At 41.8% G+C, this 21,263-nt stretch overlaps 1 protein-coding gene across 9 annotated transcripts in view; it reads left to right on the forward strand.

Moving 5' to 3' along the window:
* AKAP13 (A-kinase anchoring protein 13) overlaps positions 1 to 21,263 on the forward strand; it is a 218,535-nt gene that overhangs the window by 187,537 nt on the left and 9,735 nt on the right. For 6 of the 9 annotated variants that reach the window (XM_083850425.1, XM_083850427.1, XM_083850428.1 and 3 more), the window contains 18 exons: positions 1,412 to 1,583; positions 4,836 to 4,903; positions 5,991 to 6,057; positions 7,637 to 7,772; positions 8,735 to 8,847; positions 9,874 to 10,020; positions 10,528 to 10,778; positions 11,440 to 11,565; positions 11,673 to 11,790; positions 12,342 to 12,590; positions 14,811 to 14,887; positions 16,238 to 16,419; positions 16,506 to 16,588; positions 16,936 to 17,115; positions 17,764 to 17,925; positions 19,107 to 19,175; positions 20,091 to 20,161; positions 20,689 to 20,733. In XM_083850425.1, coding sequence (XP_083706551.1) covers positions 1,412 to 1,583; positions 4,836 to 4,903; positions 5,991 to 6,057; positions 7,637 to 7,772; positions 8,735 to 8,847; positions 9,874 to 10,020; positions 10,528 to 10,778; positions 11,440 to 11,565; positions 11,673 to 11,790; positions 12,342 to 12,590; positions 14,811 to 14,887; positions 16,238 to 16,419; positions 16,506 to 16,588; positions 16,936 to 17,115; positions 17,764 to 17,925; positions 19,107 to 19,175; positions 20,091 to 20,161; positions 20,689 to 20,733 — 2,316 coding nt within the window. The remainder of the gene's footprint in view (positions 1 to 1,411; positions 1,584 to 4,835; positions 4,904 to 5,990; positions 6,058 to 7,636; positions 7,773 to 8,734; positions 8,848 to 9,873; positions 10,021 to 10,527; positions 10,779 to 11,439; positions 11,566 to 11,672; positions 11,791 to 12,341; positions 12,591 to 14,810; positions 14,888 to 16,237; positions 16,420 to 16,505; positions 16,589 to 16,935; positions 17,116 to 17,763; positions 17,926 to 19,106; positions 19,176 to 20,090; positions 20,162 to 20,688; positions 20,734 to 21,263) is intronic. The other 3 variants (XM_083850430.1, XM_083850431.1, XM_083850433.1) reach the window with 1 other exon arrangement.

Genomic DNA, 21,263 nt, shown 5'->3' on the forward strand with positions numbered 1-21,263 from the left:
TGTTTATTTTCAGGGTGAAATAGCATTTGGGGTCGGTAAAGAGAACTTGTGTCTGTGAGGCTTTGCAGGGAGAGACTCTGATGCTGACATTTTGCCTTGGGTGTGCTGGGAGAGGGGAGACGTCAGGCTGGGTTACTAATTATTTGAGCCTGTCATCAAAGGCACAAAAGTTTCTCTCCTGGTGGCTGCTGAGCTCGATTCTTCTTTTAACTGCTTCATGGCAGTTGCTCTCACAGGCTGCTCTGCAGCTCTCTGAAATTTAGGTTCCTCCTGTGACAATATTTAGCAAAGGGCATGGGGCATATAAATAACAGAACTCAAAGATAAGCTCACGGGAGCCTTTGCCAGTTTATGGTTAAGCTTCTCTTTCAGATGCTGTGAAATCTTCAGTAGTAGTTAAAACACAGACTGGGAGATGAATAGCGTGATGAGTGCTTTGTAGGGTGGTATATAGAAAAAAAATGTAGAAATAATTCAAATTTGGAGATTTTCTGTGGAGTTTCCTTTAAAAATTATACAGCAAGCTGTGTTTGGGAGACCTCCAAATCCATGAAATGCCACAGGAGACGTTTCTAAAATTTTTAGTAGCTAGCAAGTTTCTGCCTCAGGTAGGGATAGAAAGATAGGAAAAACTACTGAAAATCAGAGAAGTTGGCTGGGCTTGACGTGTTTCCAAAGACAGCTGAGCGGCTCGGAGGTGGAACTGTGGCTTCCGGAGGACAAGCTGATGTTTTCTGATGTTGCTGTTGTTCCTCAGTCTCTCTGTGATGCCATATTTTGAGGGTTTGTGAAAGATCATTTCCCCAAAAAGTGTATTTGCTTCATATATTCTCTTGGGGTGGCATGAAGCTGTTGAAGGTGTCAGAAGGAAAAAGGAGGTGGAAACAATCCAGCAGTGGTGCTGTACCATCGCCTTAGAAGGGCTTGCTTTCTCCATTGCTCATGCAGTTGAGAAGCACAAGTCCTGTGATTGGCTTAAAAATTAATCGTGTGGTAAGTTTCATACACTTTGTACGTGGTGTTTTGTATGTAACAAAATTCACTGGAAGTGCTGAAGAGATCATTTAGAGCCCAGATGAAAAAAAAAAAAAAAAAAGAGCTAAGTCATTAAACCAAGCAAATACCAGAAGTCAAGGTTGGAAGAAAATAGCTGCCTTCAGAGCAGGCTCGGTTTCATCTCTGCTGGCAAGACACTCATGCAGAGGGCCCTGCAAGTCACTGCTGTATTACTCCACTTCCGTGGGGGCCCTTAGCTGATACTTTCAGTCAAGAGCTGTGCAGACACATGGCCATTGTTAAGGTGTGCACCGATCGATATCGTCATAGCGCTGAAGGCAAACACTGAAGAATTTGTAACTAGAGGATAGACCTCTGCAAAGTGACGAGGCATTCGTTCATTTTCTCTTGGCAGGAAAAAGAGAAAGATAAAGAGAAGACTAAAGAGAAAGACAAAGATTCCAAGGAGAAGGAAAAAGATAAGAAGCTGTTAAATGGACATCTCTTCACTGCAACCTCCGTTGTAGCCCAAGCAACCTGTTACCACTGTATGAAACCTTTCAATAAGGATTCGTACTACTGTGCAAGTAAGTCTTGGCTTCTCCCCCCCTGCATTTGTTTTTCGTTAAATCTGATGTGGGAAATGTGAACTTGGTGCCATATCGTTCTCACGCTTTTAAACACTGGTGACGTGGGGCGGGAGGGAGGCTTTGGAGATGGTGATTCATGCCGTGATGGGGTGCCTTGTAGGGCTGAACTGAAATGAGTCACGGGTGCACAGAGCTGGCCTGCAGCCTCCTGCCTAGCCCGTGCTTGGACAGCGCGGCATCCCGTGGGGGTTTCTGCCCCTGCTTGTCGAGATGGATCAGTCAGATGGAGTACTTGGGTTATTTCAGCTGCCCGGTATGGTTTGAGGCTGAGGTGCTTCGTTAAAATTCATGTGGGACAGCGAAAGCCACCTTGGATCGTGGCTGTTACTGCCAGTGGAAGTCCCACACACCTGTGGTATATTGCTTCACATACTTTAGTTATCCGAAATACTGCTTCAGTGAGCCCAAAGTGAAAACATAATATGAAAAGGAAACGCTAGCTCCTTCTCCCTTTATATAAGCTATTGTGTCACAGACCGAGTGGCAGCTACCTGTGTACATGTGAAGCACACGTAAGACAATGCAGGCCGTACAGAAACCACAGCGTGGGGTTTCTATGAGCTTGGTAGTTTTGTTCTTATTTCTCATCAGACAGTTTCGCATGCCTGTAACTCGATAAGGTCAGCAGCATTTATGTGGTCACGACCAGAATGGTGACTGGTTTGTGCTGCAACCCAAAATTGTAGAACACATAGATAAAATGTCCTGTTCTCAGTGCAGCTCAGGACTCTATTCTTCACTGTTAGTAATATATTTTCTCCACTAGCCTAGAGACGAGGCAAAGTGAGTACAGGAATGGCTCTCAGGCTGGGGCAGGAGGCTCTGCCTCTGTTTGTTCAGGCTGGTAGATGACCAGTGCATGAAACATCTCAAGTGAGGGGGGGCAGAAGCAGCTAGCTGAATCCCCAGAGGCAATTCAGAGTTTCCTGAAAGAGAAGGGATTTCATTGAACTTGTTTGCATGAGCCATGCTCTGTGTCAGCCTGATGGGAAATGGAAAGCATCAACAATTACAAGCTTTCAAATGCATCCTCTCCCTTTCCCTACTCTACTTTCTTAACACGTTTTTAAGCCACTTAGAAAATAATCACAATTTAAATTTTTATATCCTGGCAGGTTAAAATAATCCAACAATGTCATGTAGTAGCACAAGTTTTAGTAGAAATATTCTTTGTTTTCAAGGTAAAACAGAAAAGTATTGCGTTTTTTTTCTGCATTGTCCAGAAAATGAATGTTGCAAAGGAAGTCTGATTGGAGCCCAGACTGTTGTTGCACTCACGTCTGAGTGTGGTCTGTACTCACATCGCATCTTAAAATAGGCTACTCAATGCCTTGAAAATAACTGATAGACAGCAGCAGACGTTCTGTTGTTCCAGTGCTATTGTACTCTACTTTTTTTCTACAGAAGCGGCAGTGCTTTACTGCTACCATCACTGTGTCTCACCTGTCGATGACTTTCTCTGAAAGCTTTTCAAAGGATTGGCTCATTTTAAGTCAATGTCTGAACCTTTCAGTGGCACACCCGCTTCCTGAAACAGCCAGCCAGTGCTGAAAGATTTAGCATGCTCCAAAAGAAACGGGCAAGCAAAAAAATGTTTTTAATGAGCCTGTTCTTGTATTATTTTTTGTGATCAGTGATGCAGAAAAGAAGCTTTTTGGTTTTTAATTATTAATATTAATGATACGGAGGAACTAGAGGAACTTCTTGCCTTCTGAAGGGCTGAATTAGTTGGGGGAATAAAGTCCCTGAAACCAGATTTTTGATCTAAAGCATGCCATGAGAACTGCAAAATTCTTTTTGGTAAATAGCATTTATTCAGGTTTTCAAGGCTTGAGTTTGAATTTAAGGGTTCTGAATTATCTCACTGCCTCTCTTCATGTGATTTCAGTGTCAGACACCAGAGTGTGTTCTGTCTCTCTTCCTTGTTTGATCTGAAAAATGATACTGCTCGTGGGGTTTTGCAAGAGTATGCAGGTTTCTTTCTTTCTCTCTCTTATGCTCAGGAAGTTGTGGGACATTGATAGAATAGCAACGCCCTATGGCCTTACTCTTTCACAAAATATCAGAAGAATTACTGGCTTTTATGAAATAGGCCACAATTTAAGACATTTTAGGAATGTGAGAATAATTTATCAGTCTGAACAAGGACATATTTTTCCTCTTGTTTCATAGTTCTTTTAGAAATAATTCTGAGCTGTACACTTGCAAAGTGATTTACACTTTAATACAGTTCATGAACTGTATTTTATGTGTTTTCATGAATGAATAGAAATAACAGGTTTTCTCTAAATTTCTGAAGCTGATTTGAATTGGAGCTGTGATCTTTCATCAGTCAGAAGAGTTAATGCTTGAAACCCAGTTATCATTTATGTATTATGAAAAACAGTGGTTTTGTGTGGTTTTATTTTTTGAAAACTTAGATACCCGGAAACATGCTGGAGACTCTCATGAAAAAGAGATGCAACATTTGCTCAGTGCAGCAAAAAGTGGCTTTGAAGCATGGTGCTCATTGCACTGGTGAATGTTGTGGTTTCAGCCCCAAACAGTGACTTCAGGCTAGCTTAGCAGGAAGTCCCTACCTCACTGACGCTGTCACCTGGCAGATGCTCCTCTTGCTTTTTCTGATAATACTGTAAGACGGCAGCACTCGGTTCCTGCTCAGTAGATCTGGGTTGTGATATGTCTGGGTCTATGTAAAATAATTTTCCTGTCCGTGACCTGCCTTCTGTATCCCGTAGTCCTGGTCTTGATAAGAAAAATATTTGTATTTGAAGAGGAAATGTTGGCACTGCAATTGGTTTCTGTTCTGTCTCCTACTTCTGCTTTCTCCCTTACTTTTCTTTCAGAGGCATAACTCCCATCTTTTTCCTTTTCTTTCTTTCTTTTGTTTTAAGATCTGTTTGGACCTGGCAACGCTACCTAGCAGTGATTTTTAAAGAGAATTTCCTATTAATTCCATGAGGAAATCTTGTTAAGAAACAAAGGGCTAATTATCCTGGAAAGCAGTCTGTCTGCCGGTGTCTGTAGCTACTCATAATCTACACAGATAACTGAAAGTTGTAATTCTCAGTTGTGCTAGATAACAGTTCAGAATACGAACAGCAAAAACTGATCTGGTTTATGTGTTTTTTGTTTGCTTGTTTTTTGATGTTGTTTTTTTTTGTTTTTTTTTTTTTTAACTTTTGACAGACTGCAATGCAATTGTTCACAAAGGCTGTAAGGAAAGTTTTGCTTCTTGTGCAAAGGTGAAAATGAAGGTAAGAGAAATCATCTACTCTACCGCATTAAAAAAAAAAAGTTTAAACGATTTAGCATACATCTTCTAAAAGAACATCCAAAAGCTTTCATCTTGTTGAAAGAGCCCTGTGCAATAGTGAATAATTTCTCTAAGCTCTCCTATAATTTCTGGTACATGGGCAGTTGGTATTTTTGTTGCCCCTCTTGGAGAGCTGAAAAATATATATATTATAGGCTGGTTTTCTTAAAATGTTCTGGGTTTGGATGACTTCAGAATGACGTATTCATGTTCTGGAACTCTGAATACTCCAGGTCAGCACCACAGGCTGTTTGTAGGGTGCAGACTCCCTGCATCATTCCCTCCGGCACAGAGGGACCTTCGGGTGTGATGGTCTGTCCTGTGCTCCGGGTGGTCTGCAGGCTGGTGGACTGCAACGAGGAGCAAGGACAGCACACCACAGAGAGAGCAGCAGGCTCTGGGAAGAAGTAATGCACAGAGAAACTGTGAGGGTGTCCAAAACCTGAGACTAGATATTCCCAGAACAAACACCACCCTTCTTGTGCACATTTAAGGCATATAAGCATAAGATTAAAATAAAAAATGCACATCACTTTCAAAATTCAGGGGTGCCCTGCACTGGTAAATGCAGTATCTCTCAGTTTTTGAATGCTGCATCCTGTAATGTGGCATCGTGTGTATTTATAATGCATAATGACATTTATTAAATATGTATGCTGTTTATATGAGTAATATACAGAATTTGTTCCAAATGTGAGGAGCTTCTTCTGCGGTATGGTTCTCCAAGCTAGTTCATACAATTATGAAGAAAGTAAGAAAATCTCCTCTGTGATTTTAGTTGTTCTCTTCAGTAGTCAGCCCTTCTCTTTCCATTTTACTCTTTACTGCACACTTCTCCATATGTTATTTTGCCCATTTCGTTGATTGCAACAACTGTAGCTGCTGAGGGTCATGCCAATATATGGAGAGGAGAACTAATCTGTTCTGAGGGATTCAGAAAAAAAAAAAAGATTTTTAATTGTAGTTATGTGGCACAGCCCAATGGGAGAAGGGAGGAAAAATTACAGTGAATTTCCTTTTTCTTTCAGCCACAAAAAGGAATGTTGCAGGCACATGATACCTCTTCATTACCCACAGTAACCATGAGAAACAAAAGTAAGAAAACTTCCTTTACCTCTGTTTTGCTGATGGTCTGTATCTGCTGTTCCTAACTGTTGTAACCAACTAATACTTATATTATGAAAGATAAGCATATAAAAAAGCAGGTTTGTGAGCATTTTCTCTGCATGGTGAGCAATGTTTGGGATTTCAGAAGTTGTGCTAAAGTTGCACAGATAATTTATCTATTTTCTGCAGTGGCCCTGTAAATTTAAGCAAATGTAAAGTCATCAAATTTGGAGTAGCTGCCTGGCTGCTTTAGCTTTCTGATGACCTACAGCTGAACACTCCGTAAAACCTGGAAGATGCAGCCTGTGTTCACATGTCTGGCAGAAAAAGAATAGGAGTATTATATTAACAGAAGCTCTTAAGCTTAAAAGTTGAGAGGATGTTTGTTTAAAAAATATATTTTTAATCAAATAGTCTTATGCTTTGACGTAACAAAAATAGAAAGTTTAATTGTGAATGGGAGCAATGCTGACAAAATTTTTGTGGCTGTGCTGAGATGTATGCTGTGCTTCAGAGCTACCCGAAGCAACCAATGGCAAAGAATTGGAATGAAATAACCCACATAGGTTTAGTAGCATCCTGATTAGATAAGCTTCTTTAGAGGTAGCTTGTAGATCACTGTATGGAACCACACTGTGTGATACAGACATACACTCTGTGGTTTTTGTCATGAAATTCAGAAGTATTGCTCCAGAAACATATTTGAAGATGGGAAAATCTGAAATTAAGATGGAAAGGTTAGTCAAAGTTACGTGATGGTGTGAGATAAGGATTAGTGGTTCTCTGTACAGGTGGAAAAACCTATCTCAAAAGATTTGACCAGAAGCAGGCAGATGGATGTAACTGTAGGATCTCCTTGCCTACAGAAATTTAAAAAAACAAAAACAGCTCAGTAGATTGCTTCATGTGATCATTTATTGAATAACATTAAATTTAGTTTCCAAAGTGTATGTTTCTGGACTTGAAGATTCCACCCTGCTCTTTTAGATACAGTGCAGTCAGTTCAGCAAAGGCATCGATGTTCTTTCCTGCCTGAAACACAGCAGTGCTGAGTTTGCTAAGAAGAGCTCAGTCTCTGCTTTTCTGCATAAGAACACTGCTGGACTTTGAAAATACCACAGGAAAAGATAACAGTTAACGAATTCACTTTGGCTGTCTTTCTATACAGCAAAACTGAAACTTAAACATATTGGGTCTAAAGAGGGTGAAGTTTTCCAGATAGCTCTGATCACTCATGCTGCATTAATACTGTACATGATGTCTGAATTTTGTTTACAAGAATTTGAGGAACCAATTCTCAAATTTTCTATTTGAGGCAAATTCCAGAGTGCATAGGGACTTTGCTTTGACCAAGTCCTGCCTTAACATACCACAAGAGTGGTTAGGGAGAGGCAGAAAGCTCAGGCTTCCCTACAGTTAGGGCCGTATCTAACAGCCACTGATCTCCTGACAACAACTCTAGAGAGAAAAGGAGGTGAATTTTAAAGCCTGGTTTCATTAAGTCATTGTTGTTGCAGCTAGTAATGCAGTTGCATGAGCTGACTTTTCTCTGACACTTCCCTTGCAGGTTCACAACCTAAGGAGCGCCCTCGTTCAGCAATACTTGCTCCTGACGAAAACACCGTCACCTCAATATTCAATAACAGGAGATCACAACAGACTACAGCGCTTTCAAAAAGTGTCTCAATACAGAACATTGCAGGGTAAGGTTTCTGCCTGTGCACGTGCGTACATGGGGATTATCTGATGTGGTAAGGGTGGAGAAATTCAGATCGCATTAAAAATAAATTTGTGATCTGTGTTAAAGGTACAAAAGAGGATCACAAAACCAGAAATGCCCATATTATGTATGGTACCATCAGCTGTCTTCTGCACAATCAGATTGTCTGTGTTAGGTTTAGTTGTGGGCATGAGGTCAGAGGCATCTGACTTGGCCTGGTTATATCCAAGGTCACTTCATAGAGATGCTCTGGGATCCAGGAAGAAATTCTTGCCTTGGGCTTGGTACTGTGAGCACACATTTTTGCAGCTCAGGTATAACATTAACTTTTGTGTCTATAATGATAGGGTGGATGCACAGAGATGCAGTCTTCATGGTGATTTAGGAATGCATTATACATAATTAATTACAAAAACAGAAGTAAATTACATTTATGGTTCCTATACTACCTGCATATTGAGCAATTCTACAAACAGGACTATAGCATGGATGGGATGTTCTAGACAACTGGCATGCCCTCGGTATTCTTGGTGAAATTTATTTCAGTCCAATTTTCTGATCTTGCTCAGAGCAACAAGTGGTAAAGACTCTTGGATAGCCTTTTGTATTGCATCTTTGCACTGCCTTCTCCGATGACAATGAGGATGGGAATCGACAGTGTAAAATGGAAAGGAGTGAAAAGGAGTTTCCCAAACAATAGAACCTAGGGGTAATTCTGTATGGAAGAAGCACTGTCATTCAGAACTGTAGGTCTTACAGTTTTCTGAGTCCTGATGTGTAGTTGTTAGAAAATAATTAATACAAATATATTTCTCTACCTAACTTTGCAAGACTTGCTTTGGTTTTCAGCTTGTGTTTAAAAATGCATTCCTCTGTGTACTTGAAAAGCCATGTGGCTGTTTTTTTGAAATCATAAACAATGTTTTGTGTTCTGTTCTTATGCAGAGTTGGGAATGACGACAGCTTAATACACACTTGGAAATTTCTGTCCCAGTCAACAGACTCTTTACATAAAATCAGCCGGGTGAATGAATCCATGGAGTCACTAGTTGATGAAGGTAAGGCATCCTCATAGCATTTATAGCAGCAGGAAGGTCTCAGTGCTGCTTTCCAGAAATAGAAAATCTATGTTGCTATTTCAGCACAAGTTTTTCTCTTTAATGGACAATTATAGTGCATTTACTGTAATGTTAGAATATTAGAATGATAAACTAAAACAAGGCTCCACACTGTAATTTCTTCAGCATGTTGAACTGTGGGAAAACATTAAGAAGGTTTCAGTTACAGTTGAGTTACTTGGAATTTAGCTTGAGGACAAACATTTCCTCTTTCGTTTTACTCCTCTGGCCTGTTCATACAGCCACATATTTTACAGTCTTTACCTTTTTCATGCTGATATGTTGGGGTTTTTTTTGTTTTTCTCCCCAGGGTGGGGAGGGAAAAATGCTATTGTTTAGTTTTGTGGTTTTAAAAGTGAAATCATTTAAATTAATTTCTTAACTTTATTTTTATACATGAGGCTTTCTAGGATATAATCAGTATTCTTACATCTTAGCCAATATTTATCTGAAGAAGAAAAAAAAAAAAAAAACACAGAATGATATTAATTTAATAAGGGCTAAACAAGACCATGGTGGTAGAGACAGAGAAAATTACCATTGCTCCATAAATGGGCAATCTTTCTTAAAGAGGTGGATGGATGCAGTAGTGTGCAGATCTACCTGCATCAGTTCTAGCTTTCTAATCTTGACAACACAGCCTTTACATAGCTCTAGGTTCTCTTGATTTCTTGATGTAAATGAAGGAAGACAAATTACACGTTGTGTGTTAAATAATCCCTTCTCTTTTATCAGAGCTAGAATTTGGTCTGCGTGAAAACTGTGAATTAGCAAATAGCTTTTAAAAGAGCTTTTCATAATCTAGTCCTTATGTGGTATAATTTCATATTACCATTTCTGTATGTAAGGAGAAAGTTTGTAATGTTTGTGGTATAACAGAGACAGCCTGAACATAAATGAACAGACAGGAATCACAAATGGGATAAGTTACCCACATCTTCGTGACGTTTACATTGCTTTGTGAAGGTGCAGACATGAATGAAGGACAGCTGATGGGAGACCTGGAACTAGATTCCAAGCTGCTGGAGGCAGAGTCCTGGAGCCAAGTAGTGGACAGCAAGTTCCTACAGCAGCAAAACAAAGATGTTGTCAAACGGCAAGATGTCATTTATGGTGAGACATACATGGATGTTCGTTCTTCACTCATTTTAGATGGTTTCTTAATATACGTACGTGCATGTATTTGGGAAACTTCAGGTCAGTGAATAGGAACATTGACTTTGATTCCTCTGTGGCCAAAGTTTAATTCTTGAAATTCTTAGAAAGTATGTGTTCAGTGAAAGCTTTGTCTTCCTGCTTTTTGCTTACCTGGAATCCATCAAAAAAATAAAAATAGAAATTGCTTCTTGCCATTTGTCTGCTGATGACATTTAAACTCAGTTACAGCACAGCAGCTAGATAGCAAGTCATCTCCTCCCTGATTTGAGAGCCATCCTGCGTGGCAGAAATGAATTATGCTGAGGCTGGCAGTGAGCTACCTGACATTAAATTTTCTGATGCCACTTAGAGAAGCCCAATTAGCTCACTTGGAAGAGCTTTCTAATGACAGCTTTTCCTTGTACTTTACACCCAAGTGTTCTACTGTGACCTTGTTTTTGACCTTGTTCTCATCCTATGCAGAGCTAATGCAGACAGAAATGCATCATGTTCGCACCCTGAAGATTATGAACGATGTATACAGTGCAGGGATGTTAAAAGAACTGCAGTATGATCAGCAAATTGTGGACAAGATCTTTCCCTGTCTGGAAAACTTGCTGCATATCCACAGTCACTTCTTCCAGCGGATTCTGGAAAGGAAGAAGGAGTCATTGGCAGACAAAAGTGAAAAGAACTTTGTTATCAAGAGGATAGGTGACATCCTGGTGAATCAAGTAAGCCGTGGAAAATAACTTGCATTTCTTAGAGCGTAGCTGGAATCCAAACACTCCTGTGTTCTTGCTCCTCCTCCTCTTCTACTTGTTAGACAATCACAGCTGATGGCTCTTTACTCTTCACACACGTAACAATCTCTGCTGCTTCTTTTTTAAGCACTTTTTGCTCTTTCAGAGGAAGGTATAGTTATGAAAATTTATTTTGTTTATTTCGTGGGAGAGAGAAGCATTCCTTAACAGGCTCAAAATGGTTTGACCATAGCCTGAAGGGTGGGCAGTAGACCACAGTGAAATGTGCACAGTGCGTTTCTTGGCTGAATTACTGATGTGGTATGCAACTTTGGGTAGGTCCTTTTACTTTTCTTTATCTGTGTTTTCTCCTTTCCTCCTTTTATCTACCTTGCTCTCTTTTGGCTTTTAAGCCCTGTTGAGGTAGAATCCCAGATTTTGTGTTAAGTGTGAACGCAGTGAAGTCACAACAGTCAGTTCTTTACTTCTTTACAAAGTCAGTTCTTAAATCTTTAGAGATTTAAGTGCTTGGTTCAGAAGGCTTTGGACTAATTTATTTTCTTAAAGCTCTCTTGAGAGACTAGCAAGCACTGCTGGGGTATTGCACAAAATGCTCAGTGGAAGTTGGACCTTTGTGTCTTGTGTCTTTCAGTTCTCTGGTGAGAACGCCGAGCGAATGAAGAAAACATACGGCAAATTCTGCGGGCATCACAATGAGGCAGTAAATAATTTCAAAGATCTGTACTCAAAGGACAAGAGGTTTCAGGCATTTGTCAAGGTAGGACCTGGTAGAAGAGAGACAGTCGATTGGGGAAAAAAAAATTCCTTTCTGCGCTCTGGTAGGCGTTTTGCTACAAAATTGAAATTTTCATCTTTGTTCCTTAGAAAAAAATGAGCAGCTCCCTGGTGAGACGTCTTGGGATTTCTGAGTGTATCTTGCTGGTAACACAGAGAATCACAAAGTACCCAGTCCTGTTACAAAGGATACTGCAGTACACCAAAGGTAGGACCAGTTCTTCTTTTCTAAGTCTGTATTTGCTCATCCAGTGTAAATTTCCTGGATCCTTTTCCACCGAAGTAGATTTTCTTATGATTGACCAACTAATCTAGTCATTATTGTCTCACACTGCTGTATTGAGATAACTTGAGTCTTTATATCTCTATTTATATCTGGTTAGGATTAGTTGCTCAGGTGCCTTGATTTGGTTGATATGTCTGTCTTTAGCTAATTATGGACCAACATGCTTAGACTCCAAAGTCTCCCAGTTTGCTTTTTCTGTGTAATGGCTACAATACGTGGTTGGTTTGTGTATTTAATATCTACTGTCTTGTATACAAAATATATTGGAACAGCCTCCAACCTCAGCCCTCCATGTGAAAGGTTTTGTGAAGCTCTCTTTAAGGGGGAAAAATGCAACCTGACTTGGGAAAATATTAAAAAGTTATAATGCAGGAATTAGGGAGGGAGAAGACAAAGGAGGGAAGGAAGTAAAATTGGGAAGTTAAGAGTCTACAAGGATGAAGTGAAATGGAGATGTTTCTCTCTTTTCAAAGAAAATGAAGTGGAACATGAAGACTTGACTCAGTCATTAAACCTTGTTAAAGATGTGATTGCTGCAGTCAATAGCAAAGTCAGCAACTATGAAAAGAAAACACGTCTTGATGAGATTTACAACCGGACAGATAGCAAGTCCATCATGAGGATGAAGAGCGGTCAGATGTTTGCAAGAGAGGACTTGCGACATCGGAAGCTCATCCGAGATGGGCCTGTTTCACTGAAAAATGCAGCTGGACGGTTAAAAGGTAAGTCTGCTGCAGGGCACACAGCTTGCCCTCCCTGTGTGTAGGATTGCTCCTCAGATAGGCTTCTCCAACACTTACCTGTTCGTCTGCTATGAGAGGTTTTGACAGCAGCTTTCCCCGTGCTGCATACTCTGTTTCCATCACAGTGTTTCCAATACCTTGTGCTGTTTCTGAGGTGACCGATAGCTGCTTTTCCACCTGGTGACCAGACGCCTGCTGAAGATGCAGGCTGCAGTGAGGTGCTGGGGCAGCCTTTGGGCCAGGAGGATGCTGGGGCTGCAGTTGTCTGGAGCAGTGAGTCAGATCTCTGTGGCAAAACACGCACGTACAGCGATTCCAGGAAGCGTGCTTGCTGAATACGAAACCCAGCCTCAGCTTCCTGGTGACTCTACCCGCCAGCAGCCCTGTACCTCCTTTGCTGCTCAGGCTCAGCGTTACCTTTCCCAGTTTCACTAGGCCTTGAGAGAGGTGTCCCAGGCATTTATTGCTTTTAAACCTCTCGAGCTGCTGACGCAAGCTGCTCAGGAGAGGCTGGGGAGGCTCTGGTGTCCCTGCAGCTGCCTCTTGCTTGGTTACGTGTGTGTCCATGTTTTCTTGAATTGCTTTTTGTTTATCATCGCATGGAAATGGTTTTTCTGAAGTGCTGTGCTCTAAAGTTCTCGACATGGCACTGAAGTTCTTTACTGAGTTAAGCACTAAATCTCCCAAGCAAGCCTTAAGCTGGGACAACAGCAGTGGTGAAAGCAGGCAGAGCTTTCTTAGGGCTCAGCAGGAAGGCTGGGCTTTCTTTCTTGCAGCTGATTCCTTCTTGCTCCCAGCATCAGCTGATTACACCAGGGTACTTGGGCATGAATGGAGATGCATAGTCTGGTGATGTGCTGGGCAGTGAGGCAGTGATAGGCGAAATTCCAAATCAGATAGGATTTATTTTGAGGTTTTGGAAACAGGAAGTTTACAGATGGTTTCCAGGCTCCCAAGATTGCTATTGATTTTAAATGGTGGATTAAGCAACTTATGCTGTGATTGTGAAATCTTTTGATAAGTACAGGCTGCATTTGCATTTATAAGTCATAGAAATGCCCCTGTCTGTAGTGCAAGCTCCCAGGGAAAGCAGGTCCTACAGAGAAACAGCGGAGCCCCATAGGAGAACAGCTGGTTCAGATACTTAGGCTATTTTATGGTATTTTAAGTGGAGCAGAGAGAGAAATTTAGAAGTTTTCTTGGATGTTTTTAGCATTTCCCCTTCTGCAGAGTGCGCAGAAAATATAGTGATAGAGAAGAACAGAGTCAACTGCTGACTTTTTCAAACCTCCCAGAGCTTTGAGTTCATTTTGCAGCTTTGATTAAAATTTGGTAGTTCTTTTTTTCTGAAAAGGATCCTGTCTTCCCAAAACAGAATGGAAGGGAAGAACCCATGGGATGACTTCACTTTTTGGTTTGCTTCCTGTCTGTCACAAGATTTCCCAAGTACATTACACAAAAACTCTTTGTGCTGAGGGGTATGGGTGGGGCCTTATGCTTGGTAGTTACAGTGCAACTTCATGATATGTCATTAGGAGACTTGGAAGGCTGTATGCGTACTTTGGGAAAAGCCTGTATTCTGATTTAAGATCCTCAGTTTGCTTGATATTACGCTTCCTTTTCCCATGAAAGAAAGCCAGGTCCTGCATCTCATGCAGGGCTATGTTGGCTCCCCTTGGAGTTAGCAAGGCTTGTATTTGTCTGCGAGCAGAATTAGTGGTGGCTCCTGAAGTCAGTATTTCCTGGGAAAGAAACTGCAGCTGACAAATGTTGCTGTTGCATGATAATTTACACTCCCCAAACTACTCATCAAGAGAACCATAAAACCCCAATCTTCCTGTGCAGATACTTTGCTCAAGGGCTAAAATATTGATTGTTTGAGAAAACAGCGCTTCTACTCAGTAAACGTCACTAGCTTTTGCTGTTACACCGTGTCCTACCTGCTAGGAAGCTTGTGGCTGGAGAGGAGCCCTCCCACCGAGGTGAGGGCCCTGCATGTTTCCTAGGGCAGCTCGGCGTTGCACAGCAGCACGGCCTTTCCAGGAGCTGTGCCTGCCAACCAGCAGATCGAGCAGCACTGCAGGCTGACCCAAAACCAGCCCTCACGCTCCCCAGCGGCCGGAGCACTGGTGTTATTAAAAGACAAATCTGTTTAGGAGTGGGCCGCATGGTTATATTGGTATTCTTTTCCTTTTGCAGAAGTCCAGGCTGTTCTCCTCTCTGACATGCTCATATTCCTGCAGGAGAAGGACCAGAAATATGTCTTTGCCTCACTGGTAAGGCTTCACCCTTTTCTTCTCCCTTGCTTTTCTGTGAGAGAGACCCTTGATATGGGTTCCTCAGTAAAGCCAGCCGTTGTCTGCTAAACAGCTTTGTTTTCCTGCTTATAACTGTTTTGTTTGTTGAGCAGGCTCCTTTCTTTGTGATTGGAAAGCATGTCTTTTTTTCCCCACTTACCCCACTCATGTTGATTTCTGCAGTGCCTTGGCATTGCTGATAATTGGCCTTGAAAATCTGCCTGCCACTCGATACACGTACTCATTTTCAGGCTGCGCAAACTGAAGCAGTGATCCCAGGGGGAAGGGAAGTAATGGGATAACACAAACATTGTAAAAACAAATCTTAGCAGAGGCTGATGTCCTAATATATTATGAACCGCTGTGGGGGGCAGGGAACACCACTGCTGTAAATTCAATAGTAAAGCTTACAAATAAATGTCAGAAGAATATATTTGTAATGCAAGAAACCAAAACCACTCACCTTTGAAGGCAGGCTTCCTAAAGCACTAGACACACTGACCTGCTAGAGAAAGTCTGGTACCTAATTGGGCCTGTTTTGGCTGTACCTTGCAGACATGGTTTAGACTAGGTGAACGTTTGTGTCCTTTTTATTCTTTGAATGTTTTGAAAGCTGATAATCTGTTATTCTAGTTCCATCAATGAGCTGCACAAACGCAGGGCCCTACACAGAGAGAGCTGATACCAAATCACCCAAGTGTAGCATCCTGTAAAATGCACAGAGGTGCTCACTCATGTGCTGGTGACCCAGAAGCAAAGGGACATTTTAACCTAGGCAGGCCGATTACACAAAGACCGTAGCTCACGATAAACATCCTTTTATATACAAGTCTGGTCCATCGCAGGAGTCAACTATGAGCTTCTAAGAACAGTAGGGTTTTTGTGGGATTTGAAAATAAGGTGTTATTCCATCCTACGGAAAGATTGTGACGATAAGGTATGTGAAGCAGCTGCTAGCAAGCTTCACTGAGTTTACGGAGCTGTGATATTAATGACAGAGTAGAGAGTGTGGGCAGGAGGAGATGAGATCAAAGGTCTGCTGGAGATAGAGCAAAATATGGTAGAGTTTGCAAAACCACAAATTCAATTTTAAATTACTTCCCTGTTGAAATAGAGCAAGGTGAAATTGCTTTTTCTAGAGGACTAATGGAGGAAAACAAGCCTTTCCCTGTCGTGTGACCCCATCAAAATGCTATATTTTTTAATTAGCCAGTAGCTTCAAAAAATGTTTACAACCCAAGAGAGGCAGCTGTGTTGGTAATGGGACCTTTTGAATGTTAGTTCATATCTAACTTTTTGCCCTCCTCCACCATTTCTTTCCATCTGAAGGACCAGAAATCCACTGTGATCTCTCTGAAGAAGCTGATCGTACGAGAAGTGGCTCATGAAGAGAAGGGTTTGTTCCTGATCAGTATGGGTGTAAAAGATCCTGAAATGGTAGAAGTGCATGCCAGCTCCAAAGAAGAGCGTAACGGGTGGATAGAGATCATTCAAGACACGATAAACACCATGTAAGCTACCAAGCTGCTCTGGAAAGGCAGGTGATACACATAGTCGTGTTTTGGTGCTTATTGAGATGTGTGTCTCTCTCATCCAGGGATAAGGATGAAGATGAAGGAGTTCCTTGTGAGTCTGAGTTTGAAAAGAAAGTGTCAGACACGAGAGTCAGAGCACTGAAAGGTAGGAAACTGCCTGAGACAGAAGGGCAGAGCTTGAAAATTGTTCTGAAAAAAATGACTGCAATTGTCGTGTTAGATTTTGTGACCCTTTTTCATATGCATGGTTGAGCTATGACTTCTTCCAGAACAATGAGGGCCCTGCATCCAGCAAATAGTTGCAATCCATATTTACACCTCGTTTGCATTAGAATTTTCTGAGCCTGATGGGTGCTCTTGCTGTGCAAGATTGAGCCGAGGCACAGTTGTGTCATCAGGTTCCACTAGATGGGGCCAATATCTCAGGAATCGCTCTGCTTCCTTGCTGAAGCTTTTTCTGTCTTCATCTCTGTTTTCTGTTCACCCCCACAGAACAACTTCATCAGAAGGATAAGCAGATCCTCGTCTTGCTGGAGGAAAAGACCAAGATCTTCAGGGACATGGCAGACACCTCTGCTCAAGAGGACATGCCAGGCTCCCGGCTGCTCTTCAGAGCCAACACTGAAGAGGCACCAAAAGGCGAGGCCATTATGAAAACTGCAATAAATGAAGGTGAGCAAGTCAGTGTGACACATTAGTTACACTAACCAGCACGCCTGCCTTCAGTGAATACATCAATTCTCAAGCACCGTTTTTGCAGGGGAAGCCTTCTTAATCCAAGTGAAAGAATAATAGCATAGATCAGGAGATACTGCTACTCATGGTATTGTGTTAGGGACAGGTAATGAGGATCAGGAAAAGAAGCAGGTATTGGTGGCTGTTGAAAGAAGGCAGAAAAGAAGTCTTAGCACAGTAAACAACCCTGCACTGAATCTGAGCTGGGATCAGGGGCAGCCCAGGATTTCGTACTTGTGTGAAAAGTGGACCATACTGTATTTTGCTGTGCTTCAGGCTCAGCAAGGATTGAAGGGGGACTCAGATTCCAGCAGGCATTTTTGGTACCTGCAAGAAACAAGCCAGTCTGTTGGCAAGGTTACATGAAAACTTGAGCAACTTTTCAGTGTGATTTTTGGAAAGGGTAAAAATTACTAAATGCTGTTGTCAGAGTGAGTTTTTGCAGGGGGGACATGTACTGTTCATGTCATTGTCATAGAAACATGAGTTCTTAGTATGCAAAAGCATGTGAAGGTAGGGATGAAAATAGCTCAGAAGTCTGAGGTGATCTTTCACAGAGATATTTCTGCTTTTTTATCCTCTCAGTTGAACTGCTGCAAGACCTGGTAAACAGGAGCCTGGGCTGTGCCCTCGGGCAACAGGCTAGCACCACCATTGACCAAGAAGGAGGAGTTGGCCCCATCTCTCTTCCTAGAAGGGCAGAAACTTTTGGAGGATTTGACAGTCATCAGATGAACGCCTCCAAGTGTGAGTAGTTACATGTGCCCACAGCACCATTTGTTAATGATATTTAATGTCATCAAGTCCTCTTGCTTCTGAAGGACTTCAGCAGCTGGTGAATTTGGATTTCCCTGCTCTTCTGCAATATCAATAGTTAAATTAAATATCAGATTAGGAAAAAAGCACAGGTACGGGTAGAATGGTAGTTGTTGAGACCCCACAGCTATATGAGGATTAAACATCTGAACTCTTTGCTTCTCTCTCTCCATGTTTTTTTAAATCATTCTTCCTTCTTCATTTTCATGCTACATGAAAGCATTTTTCTTTATAGATTAGTTTCTTCATGATCTTCTTACTGAAGTGTCCGCAGCTTTGTTCTTCGTTCTTCAGTTATCTTACAGCAGGAGCCTCTTCATGCTGTTGCATTTGCAAATGGATGAGAATATTGCTGAATCCAGCACCTTCTCCCCTGGCTGTGCTCTCTATGCATTTGTGTTCCACATACAACTGCATGTGTTATTCCTGCAATTAAGTCTCTCCCAAGCTAATGAGTGAATATTTATTTCAGCTGCATAGTTGGCTGCTTCCCAATGCTCGCTTTCTTTGCCCTAGTCATCAGAAACTTCCCTGTCCTCAAATTCCTTTCTCTGTGGTCTCTCTCACACTCCCGATACAGCCAGTTTTGCTGTGCTAGTGTCTGTCTCAGCACTGGGATCGTTGGACCCCATCTGACCTCCTGCATTAAAGGAGCAGTGTTAGCTCCAGACAGTCAGACATGAGAAGTATGTAGAGATTTTCCCAGCTATTGGAAAGCTGCAAAGCTCTCAACAGGCCTTGTCATCATAATGACAAATATATTCACACTGAGGGCTGGAGAGGGTTGTTTAGGGCTGTGCCTCACTCTCGCAGTGATGAATGGGACAACCTCAGGCTGTTTGCTGCCCAGCACTCCCCCTTGCACTCTGATTTTGTTGTTTTTTGGTGTTTGTTGTTGTTGTTGTTTTTCTAGAAATAACCTTTATTGAATGAGATTATAATTCAATAGTTATAGGTTCTTGGGAGATTTGGGGAAAAGAAAGCAGGGCGTGTTTGTTCAGCTGTGGGCCAGGAGGCATGAAACCTGGCTTTCATCTCCAGTTCTTCTGTTCACAACCTGTGCAACCTTGGGCAAGGCTTATAACCAGACTCCCCTTCGTTCTCCCCTCCAGCAAAACAGAAGGGAGGTGTGTCCTCCTGCAGAGAGGTGGAAGGTCCCAGGACGTGGCGCAGGAGAGAAGGTCTGTTAGGAGGATGTGAGGGTCAGCCTTTAATAGCAAAGCCTGCCTGGAGGGTGGCGGGGGGAGAGGGCCTTTGCAATAGGTGCTGTGTCCTTCATGCTGCTGCAAATACAGGTGTAAGTCAAGTCCTTTATCATTAGAAGAGAAGAGGTAGGGGGGTTACCAGTGCAAGCAAGGAATTTCCCCATGGGCTGCATCTCAGCTGGCAGAGGGAGTGTGGTCTTGGCAAGAGCTAGAGGACCAAAGAGCTTTGTGACTTCTTCACACGCTGCGAGCAGAAAGAACGTGTTCTTGGGCACAGAAGGTGGAGGGCTGCATCTCTCTTGGCCCCACAAGTCAGGTCAGTCCTGCTTGGGAACACTGATGTGAGCCATGCAGGGAGAAGCCAGAAAGAGAAGTCCAGTGTCCCTTTGAAGATAAAGGTTTCTGATAACCAAGGCTGTAGAAAAACTGTTAGCATAAAATTACACACCAGTATTGCACAGCAGTCTAACCCAGCTGTAAATTGCATTTGGACAGAGAGGCATTGAAACTGTATCTGCAATAATATACCCTGAGATCATATTGTTATTTTTCTCCATCTGCTCTTATTCTGCCTCATAACTTCTCAGCTAATGTTCTTTTGGAGTAGAAAACAGTCTGGGGGCTAGACAGAGCACAAGCTAAAGGTGTGTCATCAGCACATTGTTTGAAACCAATGTCAGTCCTCCTCTGAATTCAGATCCCCCTTTTCTGGTGGAACTGGCAGGTTCTGTATATGGAGGGAGCAAATGCATTTAGTTAAAGTGTGAAGAGCTCTCTGGCCCCTGTTGTGAAACATCTCAGTTCCCTGTATTAAATTTCTCAGACACTAGCAAGTTCATCTGTGGCTTAAAATGCTGAATAACCAGTTTCAATGCTGGCTTCTTCCTTTAGGTGGAGTGAAGGATGAAGGTGACGATGCTCAGGACCTTCGGAGAACAGAGTCGGACAGCATTTTAAAGAAGGTATTACTTGGTTTATCTGTCTGCTACCACTCTTGAGTTCAAGACGGTGACAATTCAAGTCTTGAAAAATGCCTGAATTTCTTGGCAACTAGATGCATCCTAATAAGTTAAAATAAAATTGGATGTATGGAGTTAAAAACGGTTCACTGTAGCTAAAATCCTGACTTGAAAACCATTTCAGATCAGTAGTATTCCTTTGTGGCAGAGGTTATCTACCATCTGTCTGCAGATCAGCCAAAGCATGTGTTTAATTATGCATCATTATTGAAATGACAAGGTCAGATATAACCTTGCACCTATTCTTGCTGTGGATTGATTCATCGTGTAACTCCAAAATGATACCTAATTAACATTTGATGTGATATGATTTTAACTTGCCTAAAAAACATATACGAATTGTCCCAGAATGAAACATGGAGGTGGGGAGTGGGGGGTGTTTAATGTGTCTGTCATTAGTTCAGCTTCAGAACACATTTGCTGTGATTTCTCATTTGTCCTCATATTAAGTCTGTGTGATCTTTTCATAGGGTGGAAATGCTAATCTGATGTTCATGCTGAAAAGGAATAACGAGGTAAGAATTGATTCGGTTGCTCATCTGCTTCCTTCATTTAGGTGACAAGTGAATTTGTCTCAATAGGTGATAATGCAGAAGAAAATACATTATTTAGCTGAAGCGCATGTAGACGTTTAAATACATTAAGCAGAACCCACTGTGTCATTTATTTGTTTAACCTTGGATGTTCAGACAGGGAATTTGCTGATTGTCATCTGCTTGCCAGCAGGATGGTATGTGCTGATTATAGGCATCAAGGGTTAATTACCACTAGGATGCGCAGGACTGTATTTATTGTGCATCTGCAGACAGAGGCAGTTTAATTTTATGTTGCAGGTGCAGTGAATTGGGGCAATTAGATTTCTATTCTCCCTTTGATACACATTCATAACTCCCAATTAGCATTAAAGGCAGAATGAGAAGCTGTTCTCTTAGCACTGGCTATCACACCACTATTGCAAACACTGCTGTGTTTTTTTCTTCTTAAAAGTAACTGGTGGATATATGAGATTCAGAGAATATTTTAGCTGGCCTGAAAATGTATTTTG

This window comes from Anser anser, assembly GCF_964211835.1.
Source record: "Anser anser genome assembly, chromosome: 10".
Taxonomy (NCBI): domain Eukaryota; kingdom Metazoa; phylum Chordata; class Aves; order Anseriformes; family Anatidae; genus Anser; species Anser anser.